Raw genomic sequence first — 25,690 nt, 5'->3', positions numbered from 1 at the left:
CACTGATTCAGACCCTCCACCCAGCTCTGCACCAAAGGTCCGCAGTCGGTACTGTCAACGATGCTGCAGATGGTGAGCTCTGCCTTCATTTCGTAAGCAAGACCGGCAGCCTTCACCAAATCAGATAGCCGCTGTAATCCAGAGAGAATTTCCTCAGATCCAAAGCGACACACGTCATTAGTGCCGACATGTGCCACCACCTGCAGCTGGCTGCACCCTGTGCTCTTCATGGCATCCGGAAGGACCCTTTCCACATCAGGAATGACTCCTCCCGGAATGCACACGGAGTGCACACTGGATTTCTTCCCCTCCTTAGCCGCCGTATCCCTAAGGGGCCCCATTACGCGCCTAACATTGGAGCTCCCAACTACCAGTAAGCCCACCCTCTGCGATTGCCCGGACCTTGAAGGTTGAGAATGATCCTCTGAAACAGGGCAGGCAGCTGCATCTGGCACAGCCAGAGACAGTGCCTGAAACCAGTTTGTCAGACGCACCGGGGAGGCTTTCTGATCAGCCTCCGGGGACGCCTTTCGCTGCCTGCCACGCCTTGGAACGACCTCCCAATCAACCACAGGTGAGGGCTCAGCCCCACTGCGGGCAGCAATCGGGGCAACCACAGTGGCAGACCGATCTGGGGACAGATGGGACACCATAAGAAGCAGACACAGACAGGAGTGTAACCAAATTGTCACTTTAATAAGTCATGGTAGTAAGTTAACAATGTAGGAAAAAATGCTACTTATTGAAAAGAAAACTTGTTAAGTTGCAGGCAAGCACAATGAAGACACTTATAAAAACCTTTTGGTCACAGCCTTCATCAGCAAAAGAAATGCACACCATTCTTACTTAAAAGCAACCACACCCCACACACACACACACACACGACTGCCAACTCTAGCACATTGAGCTGCTGAAGTTAGCGGTCATGTGTGCATGAGGTGTGCTTGCTTGTATATATTAATGTTTTTTTTCTCTTTTTCTAATGAAGGCTATGGCCAAAAGCTTGCTGCAAGCGTTTTTTAACTGTGCTTTTTTGCAACTTAATGTGACTTCTTTACTGTACATAGCGTTCTGTCTTTTCCTACATTGTTGATATTCCTATCTGGAGTTCTCCCCCTGTGGGTTCGGAGGTTAGAATAGGCCCAAGGTATTACTGCCTGTCGTAAGAGGCGACTAAAAGGAGTCTCACTTTTTGGCCCTATAAGTTCAGGTCCCCTTCTATCGCTTGACCTGCCACTATCAAAACTACAGAAGTGCAGGCCATGTCGGGAAGGACGCCCTACATGGTGCACGAGTTAACCATAGTACCCTTAGATTCGATTTCCTGAATCTCTTGTCATGGCTTTGCATCTCCACCTGTGATTCAACTATTTGGGTGAGAAAACTTTGCAGGATGTCATCTTCTTCAATTCTCTCTGTCCTCTTTCACCCCATGATAGTATTAGATTTCTCTGCACCCAACATCCAGCATGGTAGCAAGGTAACATGCATTAATTACAGGATAATTAAAGCACTGATAGAAGTCAGCTTGTGGGAATATCAGTTTGGATTCCAGAGAAGTGCAGATAAATGCAAGTCCATACTGACCTTGTGACATATCAGGCTGAAGAAGGCAAAGCCACATTTATAGTATTTATACATTTAGTTCTTTTAATAATTTTGAGTAGACTAAACTTCTTAAAATTCTGAAATTATCATGGATAAAATTCAGTGAGCGAAATAATCTAAAACTCATATGGAAATTGGGCTGTGGTTATAAGAATCAAAGGATGTGAAAGGGAGGAAGCAATTGAGAATGGGACAGAACATTGAGCTAGCACTAAAGGAAACAAAGAAGAAATTTCAAGGCTGAAGAATAAAAACTGAGTGTACTGTTATAAAAAAAAAAGTGAAACTGATAGTTCCATTAAGATTGGTTATTCTGTAACCACGAGAAATTACCTGAAAGTGGGTGACATTGCCCAAAACTGGTCATGAAATAATTAAAAAAGCAGTGATCAATAGACAGGAAATAAGTGTATTTTGTAAAGCCTTTGAGGTTTCCTGCCAACAACAAAACTAAAAAAGGCTAGTGAAATGTCACCAAATTAAATCAGATGATACAGAGAGCATTAGATTATGAAATTAAAGTTATAGATGAATTTTTGTATTAGAGGAGCAAAATAACTGGCAATGTCTGAAGCAGAGATAATATAAAATGGCTTGCAAGAGCAAGAAAAGATTATCAGAAAAAGGTATATATTAACAATTAATGTAAATATTGATAAGTTTTTTAATGTGTATAGTGTGTGCACTACGGGGGAGGGGGGGGGGGGGTGAGGTGAGGTGTATGAGGTGTAGAAATAAACATTAAACATATCAGGTAGTTGGAGATTAGCTTTTGAAATGTGGTATAACGGAAATATGCCGAAGCTGAAGTTGACAAATTGGATAATTGTTGAAGATTTACTGAATCAAATTCAAGAGAAAAGAAATTTATGAAATAGTTTGGTGAAAAGACTGGTTTGGCTGGTAGATAAGCATCAAATCAGTCTGTCCAAAGACGATTTCTTCTTCTTCAGAATTCCAAAGAGTATATTGGAGTTGATATAATGTAAAACTTGTTCTAAAGATAAAAATGCTTTTGATGTTGTTTTATTTTCCTTAAACATACTAAGATATATCATAGTTAGTATTATCTTGAATGTTCCTATGATCACTAACTTATATTCCCTGATACTGGCTTCCACTGGTGTCTCCCTCCTCCTGTAAAGAATTCCTGGCAGTACTTGCTTTTTGGTATTGAGAAAATTATATTCTTCTTATTGTCTTAGCTTATTCTACATGCCTAAAGTATCCTACACATCAGTAGGAACAAAAGAATCTTAATAATTAAAAGTAGTTGTCTGATCCAGGTGCTTGGTTTGGTTTTCAGCATTGTCAAATTTTTCTTGAAGTATTGTATTCTACTTATCATTTCATCTTCTACTTTCCATAAATTGTTTAAGTTTTTGTTTACACATTCTTATGTATTCCTTTGAATCTATATTACAGACTGCTGCTTCCCATATTCCTAAATTTCTTGCATGTAGCATCTAAATTTTCCTTAGTCATGTATAAATCTGGAGCTTTGTAGTTTTTGTGTAGCCATTCCTACTTTGCCATATTGCACCTTCTTCCAGTTGATTTTTAGGCATCTATCTTCCATTTTGCTCCTTTCATTTGCTAAATTTTTATATTTTCTCCTCCAGTTAATCAAATTTAACACTGTACATGTTGTTAAATGATTCTACTGGTGCTTTGCCCTTCGTCCCTTCCATCTCCCTCTTCCTTTTCCTCTTCCTCTTACTCCCACACCTTCTGCTAGCTTAGTTGATTCATCTCTCAGTGCTACCCTTTAATCTTTTATTGGATTCCATTTCTTTCCTTTCTTTGAATTAGTTGTTGCCTAACCCACCTTTTGAAATGTGTAAACTTATCCAGACCCCATCCACTTAATTTTCCACCATTTCTCTTCAGTTGCTTTAGTTTGTTTGTATTTTATAACTAATAAAATATGGTTAGTCCTCATTGCTCCTCAAAATACTTTATGATCTGAAGTCATTTCTAAATCTGTTTTGTCAATGGATAACCTATTTGAAACCTTCCAGTGTCTACAGGTGTCTTATATTTATACAGCTGTTTTTCACAAGTTGTAAACAGTGTTTGCCTTTTTTAAATTGTTCTCTGTCCAGAATTTTTCCTCATTAATTTCAGTCCCCCAAGTCTCTGTTATTTTTTTAAAATTTCATCTGTGGTGCTATTATTTGATTTTGTGGAGATAACATCACAAGTGACCAGAAAGCATCTTCTTCCTGCCAGTGCATGCTAATTCACACAAATCTAACTTCAACCTTTAAAATTTTCTAACCTTCCAGTAAGATTAAGGGGTCAAACATACTGTGCCCTGACCTGTAGAATGCCAGTGTGTTTTTTATTGTTTTATTATGTATGACAGTCATCCTAAGATCTGAATGGGGATCTGTTTTATCCAGGAGGATGCAACAGGTAGAGCTTTATGTCCACAGGAATTTGTACATTTGCCCCTTGCTGTCAGCTGTACCATGGTATTACCCAGAAGTACCATGCATGCTTGAGATAAAATGTTCGTATCAGTCAATGATCAACCCTATTGCCCCTTTAACTATTGAAGAGACTGTTGCTCCTCTTTTAGTGACCATGTGTTAATCTGGATTCTCCTGATACCACTCCAACATGATTGCAGCTACAATTCGAATGTTTCTTTTGAGGAATGCAAGCTTGGCCACTGTGGCAAGGTCAGATTACTAAGATTTATACAGGCTAGCCTTTAGGGGAATGCAGTGACAGTGTTGTAAACAAAATCCCCCACGGTGAGAATGGGCAACCAAACAATTGCTGTACTTCTTCCTTCCCTGTGCTGCAGTTTTATACTCTGATTTTATTTTTTCAGACTCCTTCTTTAGGACAGTTTCCCTGCTGACAACTTTGATTAGATTAGTACTTGTTCCATAGATCATGAATACGACACTTCGTAATGATGTGGAATGTGTCAGGTTAATAAAAGGTGCCTATACAAGATATTAAATTACACAAAATATTACATGACACTTTTTTGTGGTGGTTGGGGAAATTACCCACTTACTATATCCAAAAAATCATCTAATGAATAGGAGTTGCTATTAAGAAATTATTTTAAGTTCCTTTTAAATGCTATATGGCTATCTGTCAGACTTTTGATGGTATTAGGTAAGTGACCAAAGACTTTTGTGGCAGCATAATGTACCCCCTTCTGAGCCAAAGTTAGATTTAATCTTGATTAGTGAAGATCATCCTTTCTCCTCGTGTTGTAGCCATGTACACTATTACTTTTGAATTCGTTCGGATTGTTAATAACAAGTTTCATAAGTGAACATAATATAGTGTGAGCCTACAGTGAAGATCTCTAGCTCTTTAAATAAGTGTCTGCAGGATGATCTTGGATCAGCTCCAGCAATTATGCTGATTACACACTTTTGTGCAATGAACACTCTTTTACTCAATGACGAGTTACCACAGAATATGATGCCATACAAAACCAGAGAATGAAAATAGGCATTGTAAGCTAATTTACTGAGATGTATATCGCCAAAATTTGCAATGACCCTAATAGCATAAGTAGCTGAACTCAAACGTTTCAGAAGATCTTCAGTGTGGTTTTTTCCAGTTCAACCTCTCATCAGTGCATACACCTAGAAATTTTGAATATTCTAACTTAGCTAGGCCTTTCTGATCGAAGTCTATATTTATTAATGGTGTCATTCCATATACTGTGTGGAACTGTAGGTACTGTGTTTTGTCAAAGTTCAATGAGAGCCCATTAACAAGAACCACTTAATGATTTTCTGAAAAACATCATTTACAATTTCACCAGTTAATTATTGTCTGTTGGGTGTGATAGCTATACTAGTATTATCGGCAACTTTGATGTTGATTATGGCTTTTCCCACTTTGTTCACTATATCTTACACCACTTATTTTGCTTAACTTATGTTTGGTCCCCTCATGTTTGTTGGATATCGTTATAACCCAAGGAAGTTTCCCTTATTGGCTGTACCATGGAAGGAAAACAAAACCTAGCAACTTTCAGACACTTAATACCTACAGTTCATGGTCTGTACCTGAACAGACAGATGGTCTTGTCTCTTTACAAGCCCAGTTTTCTTTGTGGAGTATGTTGAAAAAGAGTTTGGTGAAGTGTCAGCTCTGAGTAGATTATGAAGTGGTTCTGCCTCAATTAAGATGAGAAATCCTACCTAGTCTTGGACATTACTCTCTTGTAAACAATTTGATGTACCTGTTACCATCACACACGGAGAAACTAAATGTGGTACAGCGGTGAATTTGTCACCAGGATCCAATACTGCAGACAGATGACCTACACAAACACTTCGAGAGGTGAGGGATCCACTTCATAAATTGTGTACATTGAGGCAGACCAGATAGCAATATTGACACTTCTGCACTCATCCATATCTTTGAGGGGATTTGCTTTCACAAAAGGTTAAAGCCATAGTTTACCAATTAAGTGTGAAACTGTGTTTCACAACTATAATGCAGTTCTTTAAATGCTAGTGCTTCAGGAATATGTCTTCCCGGTGTATGTAACACCCAATTTGTGGGCACTATGGGTGATTACTTCATGAAAATACATCATGTGCACTACCATGTGTCAGTTGTGAGAATGATCACCCTCCCTGATCCCCAAAGTGTGCTACCCCAATCAAGGAATGGAACGTCGGTGAATTGAAGTTTACAGATCATTACTTGTATTTTGAAGCTCGGAAAATATGATAATTTGTATCCAGACTCATTGATATAGACTTGTGCCACTATCATGGCTAGGTTAATGGTGGTACTTGGTATATTTAGTCCCTCAGCATCTATTTCCGGTAGTCACACAAACTTGAATATGTTGTGATAGTCCTTTTTCTCTTGTGGTTTCTGTAGCACCATCTCTACTCATTGCATCCTGCTGAAGAAGCAACATCCTGCTCTGGTGTCTACTAGTAACAATCCTCCCTTTCAGGAATTCTCTCCCCAGAAATCCACAGATCTGCAAACTGATGCCAGTCAGTGGCTGAAAGAACCACAAACTGCAGTTTCCAGAGCTGCCTGCTCTTCTTACAGTGCTACACCAATGCAGACAAGCTCTCATAAGATTCTCAAGTGCCAAAAATTGTGAAAGAGGAAAAAAAACCTCAAGAGAAGGCTACTTCTGTGAGCCTACCCCATTGATCCCATATCTCACTCCCTCCCCCACAGGTGACAGTGATCCTCAGGTGTTACTTGCCCCCGACCCCTTTGTGCCTAACCAGGAACTTCAATACATATAACTGTCATCTGCCACAATAACAAAGACAACTAATTTTCTCTTATTTTTAAATCTGTTACTCTCCTAGAAAGAAATGTAATGGGCACTATTCTCCAACTCATAGAAGTTGCTGTTGATTCCTTCGGTATCATACTGTCACCAATAGAGCATCTGGAGGAGTCTGTTTGTTCATATTTATGTCAGTGACTGGATTTCGCTCCTTACCAGGTGGGAATCAATAGCAGCTTGAGTGCAAACAGCACCCGGAATCACCACTTGTTAGTTTTATATACCTGTAGGCGTGCCACGTATCTTGAAATGACCTCCTTAATCCAACAGCTCTTCCTCTGTTTTCTCATACTTGGTATATTTCTGTGCACACCAACCCACTTCATCTGGTAGGGGCTTTCTGATTGACCAGCTTCTTTGCTACCTTGATCTGTCTCCCTTCAGTGACTGTACTCCTACCACTTTAGTGCTGTCTGTGGCTCCTTTTCAGCTTTCAGCTTAAGATCTTTTTCTTCAGTCTTGTGGTTTCTTTTTTGCAGGGATCACTACATGATGATGATTGTGACAGTGACCACTTTCTAGTGATCTTGTCGCTTCCTTGTTACCACCAGACTACTTACCATACTATGATGAGTTCTTCAAAGAGCCATGTAGCAGTTGTATTCCTGTGCTGTCACCTCCATCTCCTTTCTGTTGGATTACATTGCTGAGGTTGTGAGAGACATTCCCAATTCAATCACCCCTGCTACGGTAACTGCTATCTGCAGTTGTGTAGGACCATTTCACTGCCACAAGACACTGCAATAACTATGAGGATAGTTAAAGGGCTCCGCAACATACTTCACTACCAATCCGATAACTTTTAAGCAGTTCTCTGTTAAGGCTCACCATCTAATGAAAAACATTAAGAGGAATGCTAGGAGCTCTGAGTCTCCTTGGGAATGCATGCCTCTTCATGGTGTGGCAGAGCTCCATAAGCCTACAGGGTCTCCGTAGGTAAAAAACTGGCCTGGGTGTCCTCCTTCATGATGATATTTCTATCAGTGCATTGTTTCATGTTTAACATTGTGTAAAACACCTTGCAACAGTGAAGACAACTCCCTATCCTTTACCCTCCCCCTCCTTCTCCTGTGACTCTAATTGTATGATGAACTTTCCACTACTGGGAATGCCTTTCAGACTCTTTACTTGTCAAATGATACAGCCCAAGGCTCTGATATGATTCATAATAAGATTATCTGAATGTTACTTAAAGATTCCACCCACTCAGGATGCTTAACCACATTTGGCTAGAAAGAATTTTCTCTTCACTGTGGTGAGAATATGCTCACTCCAGTTTGTAAGCCAGCAAAAACCCAATGTCTGTTGACAACTATAAACCAATTAACCTCACCATTGTGCTCTGCAGACTGCCTGAAAGGATGCAGCCTGATAATTATGCTGAGTTCTCAAATCGTGGGAGCATTTTGTTCCCTGTTAGTGTGATTTCTGGGAAGAGTGATATACAACTGACCATCTGGTTAAGTTGGAAACAGCAATCAAACAGGCAGCAGCTCATTGCAGTCCCTTTTGATCTACATATGGTGTACAATACTACTTGGTACCATATTATTTTACTTACTGTCAATGAGTGGGACTGTAGGGACTTCCTACTGATTTCTGATCTTTAATTTTTATCCCACCAGTTGTTTTGATTTAGAGTTTGTACATTGCTCAACTCTCCACAGGTGCAAGAGAACAGCATCCCACAGGGCTCCATGCTGAGAGCTACATTCTTTCTGATCATTACTAGTGGGCTAGTGCCCTCTGTTGAACTACTGGTCACCATCATGCTGTATGTTGACAACTTTTGCATATAGTATAGCTCCCAACCTATAGCCTCAGCTGAACACCAACTCCAAGGCACATTGCAACAGACTTCCACTTGGACCCTTTCCATGACTTCCAGTTCTCTCCCACAAAAATGTGAGTAATGTATTTTTCATTGTAACCTGGGCCATTCTGATACAAAACTATACTGTGGTGCCCAGTGCTTCGATGTTGTTGACGAGTCCGAATTTTTGGGTCTCACCTTTGATAAAAAGCTGATGCGGATGCCTCATATTAGTCATTTAGAGTAGCTGGGATTACCAGTTGGAATGTCTCGAGACCCTTGGCCAGGACCTTTGCCTTACCTTCATAGAAATCACTCCCCGCAGTTTTTCTTACACACGTCTTTCCCTCAGTTAGTACCTGGCCCACAAATTAGGACTGACCTATTTCAAAGAACGTAAGTTGTCTCTCCCATGATCTTTCAGTTTCTATTCTTCAGGAGTATTGTGGTGCTACCATCATTTACACTGATTGTTCTGATACCACAGATAGGATGGGGAATGCTAAATTTCCCTCTGTTCAGGATCATCATTTGTTGCCAGGAAATGTAATGTGTGTGTGTACAGTGGAGCTGATAGCCATTAACAGAGCCCTATGTTTTATTAAACGGACCTCATTTTAATTTGTAGTGTCTCTATAATGAATGTTCAAGCTATTGATGGATGTTACTGTTATCACCCTCTCTGACCTTAGAGGTATTGTCTGCTCAGTTGTCTTTATCTGGGTCCCAAGTTATGTGGATATCCCCAGAAATGAAAAGGCTGACTGGCTAGATAGTGGTTATTTACTTTGACAGTCTCAAGTGCAGGTCTATGGGTTCAAATAAGACCTCTTAACACTTGGAGATGTAACAACATTTGATGGGCTACCACCCCCTTCTATTAAAACCTTGCGCCATCAAAGAGACTACTACTTGATAGCACTCCTCTTCCTGTTCCTCTGAGAAGGAACCCACTGTCCTATGTTGCCTCCACATTAGTCATACCAGATTAGTCTCATTTTACGTAATGAGCCACTGCCAGTTTGTGGTTGTGGAGCCTTAGATGCTGGTGAAATGTCACTTACTCCTGCTTCTCCACACTGAGCATGACTTTCTGGATTCTTTGCCACTAATTTGCCAAATGACTCATTTTCTCCCTGAAAGTGGTTTTTGTTTGCAGATATAACATATTAAAATAGTTTTGGAGAGGGGCAGGGGGGGTTGGGACTGCAGCCGCATACTGGCCCTGGGGAACCATTGAGTCTTATCTCCTTTGCCAGTTGCCATGGTCATCACTCTTTTATCCTGTTTTAATTTCTTTTACATGTGGTTAGCCCCTTTTTTTCTGTCACACAGCATTTTCAGTTTTGGGGTAACACTGATGAATAGTGGGTGCTCTTCCCCTTCCCTAAGACTTTAACTACAAAGTATCGCAATTGGAACAACTGTGAGATGGGCAACCTGTCACCTGCAGAGCTGTGGTGAACACTTGTATGAGAGAGAGAGAGAGAGAGAGAGAGAGAGAGAGAGAGAGAGAGAGAGAGAGAGAGAGAGAGAGGGGGGGGGGGGGGGTTGGTTTTGTGAAAGGCAGTTCATCTGCAGCAGATATTTTTAATAAAGTTTTGAAAATGGTTGAGAAAATCAATGCAGTTAGTTCAGAAGAGAAAACAAAACAACACAGTGAAGAGGCAATACAGAGGACATTTAGTGAATTAATTAGTCTCTCATCTTCATATGAAATAAAGGAAGATCATTATGACTTTGTAAAGTAAAAGTTGATAAAGGGGTGGATAATATATTCCAGATGCTAAAAAGTCTGGCCCTATAATATAAAATGTTCTTGGGCACTTACATAATGCATCATTGGTTTGAGATGTTTTCCCAGAAAGACTGAAATAGACCATCATGAGTCCTCTCTGTAATAAGGGTGACTCCACAGATGTCAGTCACCCATTCTCTCTCCTCATTTTCTAAAATTTTTTGTGAAAGTAATTTGCTTCAAGGTTGTCACCTACTTTTGTGGTAATGAGATATTTAGCCAGTCGCAGTTCTTACTGTATTTCAAAAGAGCTATCGTACTTAATCAACTATGCCTACATTTACTAAGCACATAATAAAATCTTTGAATGAGAAAGTATCACCAGTTTGTATTTTCTGCAACTTAATGAAGTCATTTGATTGTGTCGATCATAATATTATATTAGAGAAGTTAAGGTTATACGGAATAAGTAGCTCAGCAAATACCTCACTTAGACCTTATGTAAGAAACAGAATGCAAAAAGTATCGCATGGGCTTTGAGTAATACCAAGGAGAAAGTGCAAGTGGAGAAATTACTATGGAAGCCCCACAGGGTTTGCTCACTGGCCCACTACTGTCCTTATTTTAAGTTAATGGTTTGCCATTATTAATTTGGGGGAGAATTAGCCATGTTTGCAGATTATGTAAGCATTATTATGAAGCTGACGAAAGAAGTGTCAACAGAGAAAATGGCAAATATTTGTGTGAAAGTTACTGAAGGGCTGTGTGCAAGTGGGCTGGCTATGAACTTTGAAAAACACAGTTCATTCAGTTTTGTACTGTCAAAAATATCCCACTCTTGTTAATCTAGTATACCAACAAGAAAAAATAAAGAGTAGAAAATTGTAATTTCTTAGATAATGAAAACTTAAATTGGAAAAACCATGTTGGCCCTGCTAACACATTTAGGTCCAGCTACTTTTGCCATTGGATAATTGTAACTATGTCGATATAGATGTCAATTAACGTATTTTTGTTAATTGATGTGTAATAGGTAATATTCTTGGGTAACTCCTTGCTTAGGCAAAACATATTAATTGTACAGAAGAAAGTAATTAGGATTGTGTGTGGAGTTCACACATGTGTATCTTGCAGGTATCTCTTTAAGCAGCCAGGAATATTACAGTAGCCTCACAGTATGTTTATTCATCTTTGGAAATTTATCAGCAATCTAAGTTCGAGAGTAACAGATATTCACATCTACAACACTAGAAGTGGAAATGATCTACATTAGCCTTTAATGAATCTAACATTGGCACATAAAGGGGTGAACTTTGCAGCTGTTAATCTCTTAAGCAATATACCCATGGAAATAAATAAATGTCTGAAAGATGGTAGAAGTAATTGCAAATGTAGATTAAAGATGTTTCTCCTTGGCATCTCCTATATCATAGAGGAATTCTTGAGTAGAGGTAATGAGTCACTAAAAACTGCAAATAGTCAGCATGTAACCATTAAATATTTTTATACATATTTTTAAGTGGTATATGAGAGTTCTTTGTTTGTTCTGTTGAGGTTTCACATCATATTGTTTGTGATGAACTAACTAAAAGAATTTCATATATTGTGTTTACTTGCATTTATCAAATTGCATTTCAGGAACATGCTTTGTTTTGAATTTTAACATTAACTTCCAGACTTTTCCTCTGAATACATTTATTGAAATTAATTTTTATTTTCAGAGTCAATCATATGAAGATGTTCGTTGCAAGTGTGTATGCCCAAATCCTTCAGTTGTTAATGTGACACAGTCGAATCGAAAGCTGTACATTCGCAATGTACCTCCTAACCAGTGGTGAGTACGGAGTTAAGTGTTAGCAGATAAAGTGACGATGCTGAGAGGCATAGTGCGACATTGATACCATAATCTTTTGCTGTATTATGAAGCTGTATTGCACAAAAGAGCTTGCCTTTGTAATTGATAATGTGTGAATTTGTTGATGCTTGTAAGAAAATTTTCATACATTAGGTGACTTTTTGTCTGGCCCTAATGAAAGCACCAGCAAAATGAATCCAAAATATTTCAAACGAGAAAACTTCAAGAGTATTTATTGTTGAAGAAACTGCATAAAATCAGTAACTTCCGCTACACTCCGGAAAATGACCTTGCATGTAAATATTCACTACTGACTTACTGAAACAAAAATATCACCATGTTAAGACTTAACCACTATTTTCTACTTGTGAGGTTACGATATGGTACTTCAAATCACCATCAGGCTACACTGATTTGGGTTTACAGTGACCACCTAAAGTCTATTACAGCAAAGGCCCAAATCAATCCTTTGAAAGGGCACAGATGACTTCTTTCCCCCTCCCATTCCAGTGTACAATTCTTCTTTGTGTCTAATCTTGTTTTTGACAATACGTTGTACTATAACCTTCCTTCCTTCCTTCAATTAGCAGATAGTGTCATTGACCGTAGTAGTAAATCGCAGAAATGTCTTTCATTAATGCCTAATTGTCTTGCTGAATATGGTGATTAATTTATCTCAAAATGATGTTACTTGAAATGATCAAACTAGTCTTTCTCGATAGCACTCGCTCCAGGTGCTTTGAATTACCTCCACTGCTTTCGCCCTTTTATTAAACACAAACTAAAAACAGTGTCACAAATGTTAGACCTCATTTGGCTTTAGACTCAGTTTTCTTGTGCATAAATGATGCTCCTCAGAAGATAAAAAATGAGAAGCTATACTATTAACTTGAATATGGTAACACCATAGTAAAATATGATTATTGCAATGTGCTATACTAAATTACCACAGGGCATGTTGAAACATATTATATGATACACAACATTCCATAATGTTATACTTCATAATTCGAGCACATAAAAGCCTACTGGAAATCACAGGCTCCATGCCCATTGTGTTGCAATCACTTGGGTGGATGCCAGTCTGTATCAAGTGGCTGCTGGCTGACGACACTGAAATTGGTCTTACCGTTAGACACTCATGAGCCCTTTCACAGACCTGTTTCTGCAAGATTTTTCTATTACTGGCTGGTTGGAAAATGAACGAAAATGTCTGACCTTCTGTCAGATTGATGCTCTTAGCAGATAGATGTAATGCAGCTTAAAAAAGAAAGGAAAAAGGTGGGTTTGATATCCTAGCTTTACATTCACACTGGGGAGTCGTTCCAGTCCCGGCAGTGGAGGGACTTGCCTTGGGGGGAAGGAAGGATGGGTATATGCTCGCGCACACACACATGCACATGTCCATCCGTGCATGCACGGACACAGGCAGACATATTTAAAGGCCCTAAGGTAAGTCTTTCCGCTCCCGGGATTATCTGCTTGTGTGTGTGTGTGTGTGTGTGTGTGTGTGTGTGTGTGTGTGTGTGTGTGTGTGTGTGTGTACCTATCCTTCCCCCCCCCCCTAAGGTAAGTCTTTCCGCTCCCGGGATTGGAATGACTCCTTACCCTCTCCCTTAAATCCCACATCCTTTCATCTTTCCTTTTCCTTCCCTCTTTCCTGACGAAGCAGCCGCCGGTTTGAAAGCTCGAAATTCTGTGTGTGTGTGTGTGTGTGTGTGTGTGTGTGTGTGTGTGTGTGTGTTTATGCGTTTTATTTATTGTGCCTATCTACCGGCGCTTTCCCGCTTGGTAAGTCTTGGAATCTTTGTTTTTAATATATTATTGTAATGTGTGAGATATACTGTGTAGGAATTATTGACATGTGCATGGTTTCTTTTTTACATCCAAAAATCTGTTGTTAATGCTCAGTGTGTGATGTAATTATAAAATAATTTATGCGAAAGTAAAATGGCTCATTTCACATGATCATGGAGATCTCTGGAATGTGAAACTGAGAATCAGCTGAAATGAGGAGTCAATTTAGTAACATATTTGGGCACTATTTATGAAAAAAATTAATCACATTGGAAATGAAAATGACACGTCTATTACCATAGATAAGCACCTCTGTCATCTTGGACTCATTAAATGTTAATCACCAGTGATGTTAGTACAAAGGGACACTAATGTAAGTACAGCAGTTTTACTATATCTTGTGCAGTAGTTGGAAATATTGAAACTTCCTGGCAGATTAAAACTGCCCCTCAGGGGGCTCAGCATTTAGTTGCTGGGTATGGGCTTGGCGACCCGGGGGTCCCTGAGCTGGGGACCAGGAAGCGCCACCAGTCCTCGATACTGTAAGCTCTGAGCGTGCTTCAACGACCACTGTAAGGCGTGACAGTGGGAACATTGTACGGTACAGAGCCTGGGGATCTTGGCTTAACTGCCTGGTTCGTGAGGATGGTATAAACCCTCAGTCTCAAGGTGTGCTGCGCACCGAGGAGACGCATGGCTGTTGAGGTAGAACAGTTGTTAGCGGGCAACCTCTGGGGAACCTGCCGCCCTCCCAGTTGTATTAGGCTTCCCCAGGCAAGTGGGGCTCTGTCTGGGTGGACATTCCTTCTCCTGGCTGTTCGTGGGACCACCATGAAATGAAATGGAATAGTGCACAAGCATGAGTCTCTAAGAAAGGTAACTTCAGTGCTTTACAGTATGACCTCCATTCATTCCCTACCCTGTCCCCACCAGTAGAGGAACGGTGGTCTAAATAACCTGGTGAGACGTATTCTCCTCCATTTCTGGTCTGCAGCCGAACAAATGGAGACTCATTTATGACCACAAAGCCTCAGTTTTTTGTGGAAAATTTAGAGGACAAATTTGGAAAAGTTGAGGGCATGTCTAAAATGAGGTCTGGAGCAGTCCTCATACAGGCAGCATCCCCAGCAGTCACGGGCATTGCTTGCTTGTGACAAGTTTGGTGATGTTGCAGTCTCCATTATGCCTAATAAGAGCCTCAATATGGTTCAATGACTTATTTTTCATCGTGACCTGTTGTTGCAGTCTGAAGACGAGCTCCGTGCAAATCTGGAATGCCGCGGTGTCCATTTTGTACGATGTGTCTTCAGGGGACCTAAAAATAGTAGGGTCGCCACCTGCACCTTCATCATGACTTTTGAGGTATTATATACCGATGTGATGTTAAGCCTTACGTCCCTCCTCCCATGCACTGCTTTAAGTGCTGGAGGTTTGGGCATATGTCATAGAGATGTGACGCCAGCCCTACCTGTCGGGATTGTGGACGTGCCTCCCACCCCAACATCCCGTGTTTGCTGCGCCCCTGTTTGTGTCAACTGCAGACAGAAACATTCACCTTGCTCGTCAGACTGCTGCACGGTTTATCAAAAAGAATGGAAGATTATGGAATATAAGACCTTGGACAGGCTCACTTGCACCGAGGATAAATGCAAGTACAACTGACTTCACCCTGTGCGCATTTCATCGACGTTTGCTGCAGCAGCTTTGATGTCGCCACCCCTGGCGACGAACCCCCAATCTCAGCCACTTTTTGTGGGCCCTCCAGCCTGGCCATCTATCCCTGCCCTCCAGGCAGTTGGGGAACACCCTCTTCCATTGCTCCCCTGTTATCAACATCAGGAGTAACAACCCCTCCTCCTTTGGAGACTTCAGTCCCCACCTCTGAGCCGGAGAAGAGCCCGCCTCCTCCAGCTCCCCTCGTGCGTAAGGGATCACTTGGTGCCCTCCCTTTCACAGTTACTGCCCCTCCAGATGTCAACCAGTGGCTGAAAAAGCCACCACCTGAGGGCCGTAGGGCTTCCAGGTCTTCCTCAGTCCATGAGACTGAGTTGGAAAAGCCCACCCAGCCTGATAAACTGAAGGACAAACGGGACCCTACCAAAAAGAAGAAAACGCAAAAGGACGACATGGTGGCAGCGAGCACTCCTAAGGCGCGACCCATCCCCCAGGTTCTTCCATGTCTTCACAGTTGCATACAATTATCCTTCAATGGAATTGCTGTGGTTTCTTCCACCACCTTGCTAAGCTGAAACATCTTTTGTGCTGCTTCCCTGCCACTTGTCTGGCCCCTACAGGAAACCTGGTTTCCTGTTCGGCGGACCCCCTCCCTCTGTGGCTACCGGGGTTACTATAAGAACCGCGTAGAATACGACAGGGTGTCGGGCGGTGTCTGTGTTTATGTTCTTGCCACTGTTCCTAGTGCCCCAGGGCCACTTCACACGGCTCTTGAGACTGTGACTGTTAGTCCGGGCAGGAATAGAGCTTACCATCTGTTCCCTCTACCTTCCCCCAGATAAGGTTGTCCCTCTTGCCGACCTAGCTGCCTTGTTCGCCCAGCTCCCGCCGCCATTTCTCCTTTTGGGGACTTAAATGGCCACCACCCTTTGTGGGGTGGGGCCTAGAACTCTGGCCATGGTTGGAATGTTGAGGCTCTCTTAGCTCAGCAGGACATTTGCCTCCTTAACACTGGTGCTCCCACATATTTTAGCTTGACTCATGGCACATCTTCGGCCATTGACCTCTCTCTTATTAGCCCAGGTCTCCTTCCATACGTCAGTTGGAGGGTCCACGATGATCTCTGTGGTAGTGACCACTTGCCTATCCTGATTTATCTTCAATCCCAACCCTCTGACCAGCTGCCACGATGGTCTCTTCGTGGAGCTGATTGGGCAGCCTACACCTCAGCTACTATGGCCACCGCTCCGCTTCCTGGTGACATCGATTTGGCGGTGGATGAGGTCACTATGGCCATTGTTTCTGCTGCCAAGGCAACTGTCCCCAGCTTTTCCAGTACCCTAAGGCGTAAGTCAGTCCTTTGGCAGACACCAGAGATTGCAGAAGCTATCCGCGACCGCTGGCGAGCCCTGCGACAACACTGGTGTCATCCTTCCCTAGAGAATCTGGTTGCCTTTAAAAGGCTGCGGATAATCCAGGGGAGCAAACAGGATTGCTGGGAATGATATGTGGTCACCATAGGTTCTCGCACCTCCCCATCTCATGTGTTGTCGCGGGTTCGGCGCACTTTTGGCTTTTGTCCTCATGCATCTGTCCCTTGCCTTTCTCTTCGGTGTACACTTTGTATTGACCCAATCGCCATCACCGAACATCTGGCAGAGTACTTTACTCGTATCTCTGCGACAGCAGGCTACAGCGCAGAATTTTGTGCCATTAAAGAGCAGGCTGAGCATACGCAGTTGTCGTTTCGCACGCTCCGTTGGGAACGATAGTGAATGGGAGTTCCAAAGTGCCCTTACAGCTTGCTCCGATATCTCTCCAGGTTCAAACCGAATTCACAACCAGTTTCTTCGCCATCTTTCGTTTCACTGTCAGGGTGAATTACTCGCCCTGTTTAACCGTATCTGGACGGAGGGCATTTTTCCAACTCTTTGGCAGGATAGCATTACCATTCCAGTGCTGAAACCTGGTGCAGATCCGCTGGTGGTTAATAGCTATCACCCTATCAGCCTTACCAACATTATGTGCAAACTCCTGGAACGGATGGTGGGTCGGTGGCTCATGTGGAGCCTTGAAGCTCGGGGCCTCCTAGCCCAGCAACAGGGGGGGCTTCCGTCAGGGCCACTCAGCGATCAACAATTTAGTCTCACTAGAGTCAGCTATTCGTACAGCTTTTACTCGGCGAGAACATCTAGTTGCTGTTTTCTTTGATCTTCTGAAGGGGTACAATACCACCTGGCGCCATCATAACCTTGCTATGCTGCACGAATGGGGCTTACCGGGTCCACTTCAGATTTTTCTACGGAATTTTCTCTCCAATCACTCCTTTCGGGTTAGTGTTGGCACATATTTTAGCTCTGCCCATATTCAGGGGAATGGTGTCCCACAGGGCTCAGTTCTCAGTGTTCCTCTTTTTGGTGGTGATTAATGGTCATGCGGCTGTGGTGGGCTCATCGGTCTGTTCCTCTCTATTTGCCGATGACTTTTGTCTTTATTACAGTTCCCCAAGCATCAATGTCGGTGAAAGACGGCTGCAGGGTGCTATCCGTAAGGCACATTTTTGGGCATCCAACCATGGTTTTCAGTTCTCAGCCTCTAAGACCTGAGTGATGCATTTCTGTTGTCATCGAACGGTCCACTTCCGTCCAGAGCTCTACCTAGCCAAAGAACTCCTTCGTATTGAGGACACGCATCACTTCCTTGGCATGCTTTTTGATGCTCAGCTCAATTGGACACCCCATCTTCGCGAGCTTAAACAATGGTGCTGGCGGCACCTCAACATCCTTCACTGCCTCAGCCACACCGTTTGGGGGGCTGCACGAACAACCCTCCTACAGCTCTATAAGGCCCTAGTCCAGTCCCGTCCCGTCCCGTCTCGACTACGGCAGCGTGGTGTACGACTCAGCAACACCTTCAACGTTGCAGATCCTAGACTGGATTCTCCATTGTGGTGTCAGACTGGTGACAGGTGCCTTCCGCACTAGTCCGGTGACTAGCCTTCTTGTAGCCCTCCCCTACGATTCTGCCAACATCAGGTGCTTGCGTCATACGTCGCCCACGTCCATGCCTAGCCCGACCACCCAAATTGCAGGCTCCTTTTTCCATCTTCTGCACTCCCCTCGCCACGACGGCGGCCTAGGTCGGGTCTCCTGATCGCGGTCCGTGTTTGTTCCCTTCTCTCGTCACTAGAGTCCTTTCCCCTTCCTCCATTTTTCTGGCCCTCCCTCGCTTACGGCTTTGCTTGGATTTTTTCTGCGACTCCCAAGTCCTCCATTCCACCTGCCAGTCTTTGTCAACAATTCCTGGCTCTTCTTGCCTTGTTTCGCGATGCAGATGTAGTCTACACTGATGGTTCTGTGGTCAATGGATGCACTGGGTTTGCTTTCATTCACGGCAACTACGCAGAGCAGTGTTTTCACTGTGGGGCTGGCTGCTCTTTATCGTACACTCGCTCACCTTTCCTCCTGCTCTGGGGAGTCATTTGTCATATGCAATTATTCCCTGAGTGGATTGCAAGCACTTGACCAGTGTTTCTCTCGGGACCCTTTGGTGCGCGGTATTCAGGATGCTGTTTCTGCTCTCGCCGAGTGTGGTTGTTCAGCGACTTTTGTGTGGACCCCGGGCCACATCGGCATTCCAGGAAATGAACGTGTCGATCCGTTGGCCAAGCAGGCCACCACTTCACCACCCCTGGAACTTGGTCTCGTGTAAAAAGACCTCCAGTCAGCCCTACATCGCAAGGTCTGCAATGTCTGGAGCTCTGAATGGTCTGTCTTGAACACACCAAATAAGCTCCACATGGTTGTCGTTCACGGCCATATGGAACTCATCCGTGAGGGGCACGCGTAGGGACTCAGTTGTTCTCTGCCGTCTCCGAATTGGACATACTCGGTTGACCCACAGCTATCTCCTTTGTCGTGAGAACCCGCCCGAGTGTCACTGTGATGCAGGGCTGACAGTGGTCCATCTTCTGATGGACTGCCCCCTTTTAGCCCCCTTGCGGCAGTCCTTCAATTTACCAGCTGCACTTCCTTTAATTTTCGGTAACAATGCCTCTATAGCTGACTGAGTTTTACATTTTATCTGTGCAGCTGGATTTTATCACTCGCTCTAGTGTGGGCACTCTCGCGTGATTTCTCAGGCTACACCCACTCCAGTGACTTTTAATTGTGACGTGGATACCAAAATAGTCTTTTATGGTAACAAGTTGTTGGTACCTCTATCAACACTTTCCAGCCGGAGGTTCTTTGTTTGTAGTTGAGTGGTTGACCTTTTACCTGATCCATCAAGCACTGTAGTCTGTTTTGCTCTAGTCAACCATTTGCTCTGCTCCTTTTAAGTGTCCCCTGTTTTGTGTTACTGCGGCGTTCATGTTAGCTCTGTACCCCTTGGTGTTCCCTCCCTCTGGGTGCAGAGGTTATGCTCTTACTGTATAGGACTTTTACAAGTATGTCTGTTTTTAACTGTGGACTGATGACCTTGATGTTAAGCCCCCATCAACCCCCCCCCCCCTCCCAAAATCAACCAACCACTTAAAACTGCGTGCTGGACCGAGACTTGAACTCGAGACCTTTGCCTTTTGTGGGCAAGTGCTCTACCAACTTGCCTGCAAAAGGTAAAGATCCCAAGTTCGAGTCTCAGTCCGGCACACAGTTTTAATCTGCCAGGAAGTTTCATATCAGCGCACACTCTGCCGCAGAGTGAAAATCTCAGTTGGAAATACTCTTTTGGGGGGGGGGGGGGGGGGGGGGGTTAGGAGCAAAACATATGAAATTCAGGTAAATGGTTGCTCAATGTCCATAATAATATACAAGATGTAGGTATTTCCAGATTGGTAAAGATCTGTTCTGGTTAAAACCTATTTTGAGAAGCTTTAAAGGAAAAGTAAAGTGCATATCAAATTAAATATTGCTCTCCTAATTAAATCGTATCGCTGCAGAGATAGACATAAACTTTTGAAATCAGCTGTAAAGGGTTGTATGGATACAATAGGAGCAGAATTAAATAGCAACCCAATAGAGGACAAATTATATAGAGGCTACTTTCATTAGCCCCACATCAGGCACCATTTATATAGTGACCTTCCTGTGCTATCATAAGTTTTTAGTGATCATATTGCTGAAAATAAACAAGCAGTGATCACTGTTATTGAGTTGGGAACGATTACCTGAAAGAAATGACTAATTGAGAACTGCATACATTAAAACAAATTTGTATCTTAATTTCAACAAAGCAATTGAATAATTGCCTTTAATTATTTCTTATGAGACACTGAATACAGATCAATGTATACTTTTTAAAGTATATCTTATAAACCTGTGTCAAGCAGCTAAGGCACTGGCCCTTGTGAAGAGGGAGAAGGTAGATACTCCTCGTTGGCTTGTAGCCTTTGAGACTGAAGCTGCAAATGGTGTCGATTGAGGGATGCTCGTCACTCTGCATCAAGATGTCATGTTTGTTCACCAATCATGGTAGAAAGTCTGCTGGTGGTGATGTAATAAGAATTGGCATATGAGCAATGAGTGACATCAGATTATTGACTAATTGGCTAACTTTTGGTGCATGCAGCCCTTTTTGTTAAGCCTCTTCCCTTATAAATCTTCTGGGATTACTGTTTTTGAACTGTTGAGCAGAAATAGTGTGTGCCATTGATGATGGGAACTATTACTCGCTTCTAAAGTGTCTTACGTCTTCCCAATTTGTGGTTCTCTTCCAACCCACAGTTAGTTAGGTTCCACCTGTGTGTGTAAACTACCCCAGACAGTTTACTTTGGTTACTGTGTACTTTAAATTTCCTTGCACAGGAAACATGAACTGAATTAAACATTGTGCAAGGCAACACAATACACAAAGTGGGTTGGGGTGTTATAGCTAATGGAACAGGCGGCTTCACCCACAGCATCAGATGTCTTCATATCTGCCCACAGTAAAAGTAGCTGCAGGAAGTTGTGGGACTAGATAAGTAGGAAGGAATGTTGTCAGATGACAGTTTTGTGACTGCCTTGCCTTGTTAGAGGGTTTATTGATGGAAAGATTTATGATTGCCTTGCAGAGAGCAGCCATCACATGAATGGCAGGAACCACAATCTGAAATGAGGTGAAATTGTTTATAAGTGATGCACAGAATGACTTATAGGAAGGAATATATGCAGCATTATAGAACACTAGTGAGTGTGTTACAGAAATCCCAGGAAGCAAAATGACAGTGCAGCCTTTAATTTACGTAATACAATTGCAGAGAGAAGTGAAAATTGTTATTTGCAATATGGCAAACTGTGATCCTAAAGTTCCAAATTACAAATAAAAAGAAAAAATTACAGATCATTAATTCTAGAAAGAAACAGTTCCAAATCACAAATTCTATGAAAAACAGATTTGACAGAGCACTGCACGTTCATAGATCTACATCAGTATTTGATATCTAATTAAATTCTTCAATTAACAGCTTCCAGGACATTACTCCATTTCACAGAGTATCTTCTTTTGGAGCATTACTGGACAGCATGTCCTACAGTGGACTCTGCTGCTCCACAATCACATTCAGGGCTTCTGATGATGTCCCATCTATGTGGTTAGTCCCATTTCTGACATGGCCTGTTTGTATCTTGTTTAGGTGATACTGGATCTTCCTTTGTAGTTTAGACAGTGGTGCTGATGTAAGACAGCCTTCATAGCCATTATGATGGGAAGTTTGTTAGACTTCCATCTCTTTCCATGCTTCCTCCAGGAGAAAGGGTTGCCACTGCAACAGGATATAATTTTACCATAAGGTGTCCCAGACAGGAGCGTGGAACTTGGTCCATATGGGGTGGATTAGGAGTAATAATTGGAGTGTGGGAGTATTCACTGAGAGGGGTGAAATTACAAAAAGCATCGGGGACACACTAAGTAGATAATGTAGCCTGTACTGGATGTGTCATTGTGCACCTCACAAAGAGTCTGACTTCATTTATGTTTTAAGTATAATTATTAAAGCAAGAGTTCCTTCATAAAAATATCTAATAAATGGAGACTTAAACATAATCTCACCAGTTAAATATTTTGTTTCATTCTTAGTTATTTTAATCATATTGTACAGTGTGGAATAAATTTGTTGGCATAAGTTGACACCAATGAAAGTACCTGAAAAGAACACTAGAAAACAAGAATATGAGAATACTAATTTAAAGACGATTCCTGAAGTCTTAAACAACATAAGTTGGCACATAAGTGTATTTCAAAATAGATTATAAACAGTGTTACTGGTGTGTAGAAAGCTGTGATTAGGAAAAGATTATGCTTCAGAGTTTAGAAAGGCTTACTTTCACACACTAAGCTATTTTAATGCAGTACGGACATTCCAGCCTCAGATACTAGGAAGTGTTGACCGGAGCACCCATGATTACCTTCTGCCTTGCTGGTATTGCCCTTGTACTACTTGCCAATTTTTGAGCAGAACAGGTGCAGATGGTCGATGTTGCTGGATGTGTTGGTATTTCATGAAGTGGTGCACATAAGTCTTTAAGGCATGATGAAATAAGACTACAATGAAAGGATGTAATAAATTCCACATGTAGAAATTACAGTGAACATATGCCATTTACGTATGAAATAATGTTCCGGGTAAGATTAACAGTTAGTTCTTCAATAGTATCATTGCCATTGATGAAATGTAACTCAAATATTCAGAAGCTTGGCTGAAATGGCAGTAAACATAGTTCATTGTAAAACCTCCAAAACCCACTTACCAATAATTTGGCACTTTTGTAAACAGCATAGGCAATCTAATACCAACTCGTCATGTTTAATGTTAGATCTATGAATGCTGAGTGTTGTGCATAGTACCAAGAAAATAGCTTCCATGAGGCAGTTGGCAGGTTGCACGATATTGCTGTAATGGACTGGTCCAAACATAATAATGCTCTTTCTGTAATGGAAGTGTGTTCATTGTAAATCTACTTTGTTCAACTGCTTATAATGCACTTAACTATGCTTATAATGCAATAAACTGTAGAAGTGGTGAAGCTAAGCACTTAGTACGTGGCATAGGCATTGAGCAGCAGCCCCACCGCCCCTCCCCCACCCCCACCCCACCCAAAAAGCGCGCGCGCGCGCGCACGCACACACGCGCGCGCACGCACACACGCGCGCGCGCACACGCGCACGCCTTTCCATTACTGAATTAACATGCATGAAATTCTGTAATCATAAGGTTGAGATGATGTGATTACGTGCTTTGCTGCTAAGTTGTCTGCTTATATGAATCTGTTACAGCAATTGCGACAATGTGATCCTGCCCCAAGTAGGAGATGAGATTAAGGGCAAGGAGCAGGAATTTTGTCCCAGGTGTGAATGTAAATATGAAAGTCGAAATACATCAATAATTAAGGTATGAACTGGGTTTGTTAAGGTAAGTAGATTATAGATGAGGAGCAGCTGAATATACTAAAGTATCTGTTTGTTGCAGTATGTAGTCATAATAGTTATTTGGATAATTTCCCTCCTTGTCATCTACATGCTGTTTTTGATTTGCTTGGATCCACTCTTGAACAAACGTGTAAAAGGCAGCTATCAAGAACACAATAATGAAGAGGTACAGTATCATGAATTCATATACTAAAAGTTGCTTACCTTAATATTACTACAGACTGGCATAAAAGACAGAAAAATGTAGCTGTGTTTGTGAATATATTTTCAATCCTTTATATATTATGTGGTAGAATCTTTACAGTTCCCCAACAGTGTTTGTCTGAATGTACATGTTAATTCCTTTGTATAGGATGAGCCCAGCACTAGTGTTGATGGAACTACCTCACATGCTATGGGTGTAAGAGGAAATGTCCTGAATCGTGTTGGCCATCAGCAAGATAAGTGGAAAAGACAAGTTAGGGAACAGCGGAGGAACATATATGACAGACATACTATGCTTAATTAACAACCTTTCATGCAAAACATTTTTGTAACTATTTTATTCCCATGGTATTTTGTACATCCAAGTAAATGTAAATATGCTTAGATGATTCTGTTGTAATGTGTCCTGTCTGTCCATGTTGTTTTTAATCCTTCATTACATGTAAATATATCAGATCTTAATAACGAAGTGCACAACTGTTTTCTCAAATTTGTGAGGAAATAGACCTGTTACTTCTACTTTCTAAGAACAAATTATATAAAATGTGTTAATAAATTTTGGAAGATAAATAAAATGTTTGTAATTGTTACATATTATGTTGTCAAAAAAGTAGTGTTCCTCAAGCTCATGAGCTCATCTTACAACAATGCACTTAATTTTCTGAAATAGATCACACCCTCATGTGGAGGTAAAAGATGCTACTCACACAGCCTTCTAACTTTTTGAGGCATGACCTGCAGTTCTAACTTGTCATCAGGTTATATGTGAATATCAAAAGAAAGCACTCATCAGATAGCAGTGGCATTTAGTCCCTGGAAGGTACACAAGAGCATGAAAAATTTGGTAGCTCCTTGACTGTTTTGGCTGGGCACAACCCTCCCCCCTCGATGGCTCAATGCCACTGCTATTGGAGTGGTGTTCTTTACTCATAAAAATTTGTTTCACCCAGTGATTTCTATACTAACTGGATGCCGAACTTCGGCTGTCGCAGCGTGCCATTGTCTGTTAGTGCCGCCATATTGCAGTTAGGCAAGAAACTGTATGCGATATTTCAGTTAGAAAGGCGGCACTTGTTTTCGTTTGAAAGTATCTACGTTCTTTACGATAATGAAACTAGCTAGTTTAACATTCCTCCCCCCATGAACCATGGACCTTGCCGTTGGTGGGGAGGCTTGCATGCCTCAGCGATACATATAGCCGTACCGTAGGTGCAACCACAATGGAGGGGTATCTGTTAAGAGGCCAGACAAACATGTGGTTCCTGAAGAGGGGCAGCAGCCTTT

The 25,690-nt window shown here is 42.0% G+C and overlaps 1 protein-coding gene across 1 annotated transcript in view; it reads left to right on the top strand.

Annotated features, from left to right (window-relative positions):
- LOC126267236 (uncharacterized protein CG1161) overlaps window positions 1-24,996 on the top strand; it is a 33,793-nt gene extending 8,797 nt beyond the window's left edge. The window contains exons 2-5 of the mRNA XM_049972218.1: window positions 12,192-12,304; window positions 24,050-24,164; window positions 24,243-24,368; window positions 24,555-24,996. Of these exons, the coding sequence (XP_049828175.1) occupies window positions 12,192-12,304; window positions 24,050-24,164; window positions 24,243-24,368; window positions 24,555-24,710 (510 nt within the window). The 3' untranslated portion in view covers window positions 24,711-24,996. The remainder of the gene's footprint in view (window positions 1-12,191; window positions 12,305-24,049; window positions 24,165-24,242; window positions 24,369-24,554) is intronic.
- Window positions 24,997-25,690: the final 694 nt, after the last annotated feature.

This window comes from Schistocerca gregaria, chromosome 4 (assembly GCF_023897955.1).
Source record: "Schistocerca gregaria isolate iqSchGreg1 chromosome 4, iqSchGreg1.2, whole genome shotgun sequence".
Lineage (NCBI taxonomy): Eukaryota > Metazoa > Arthropoda > Insecta > Orthoptera > Acrididae > Schistocerca > Schistocerca gregaria.
Note: the sequence above shows the minus strand (reverse complement) of the source record. Positions and strands in the feature narration are given on the sequence as shown.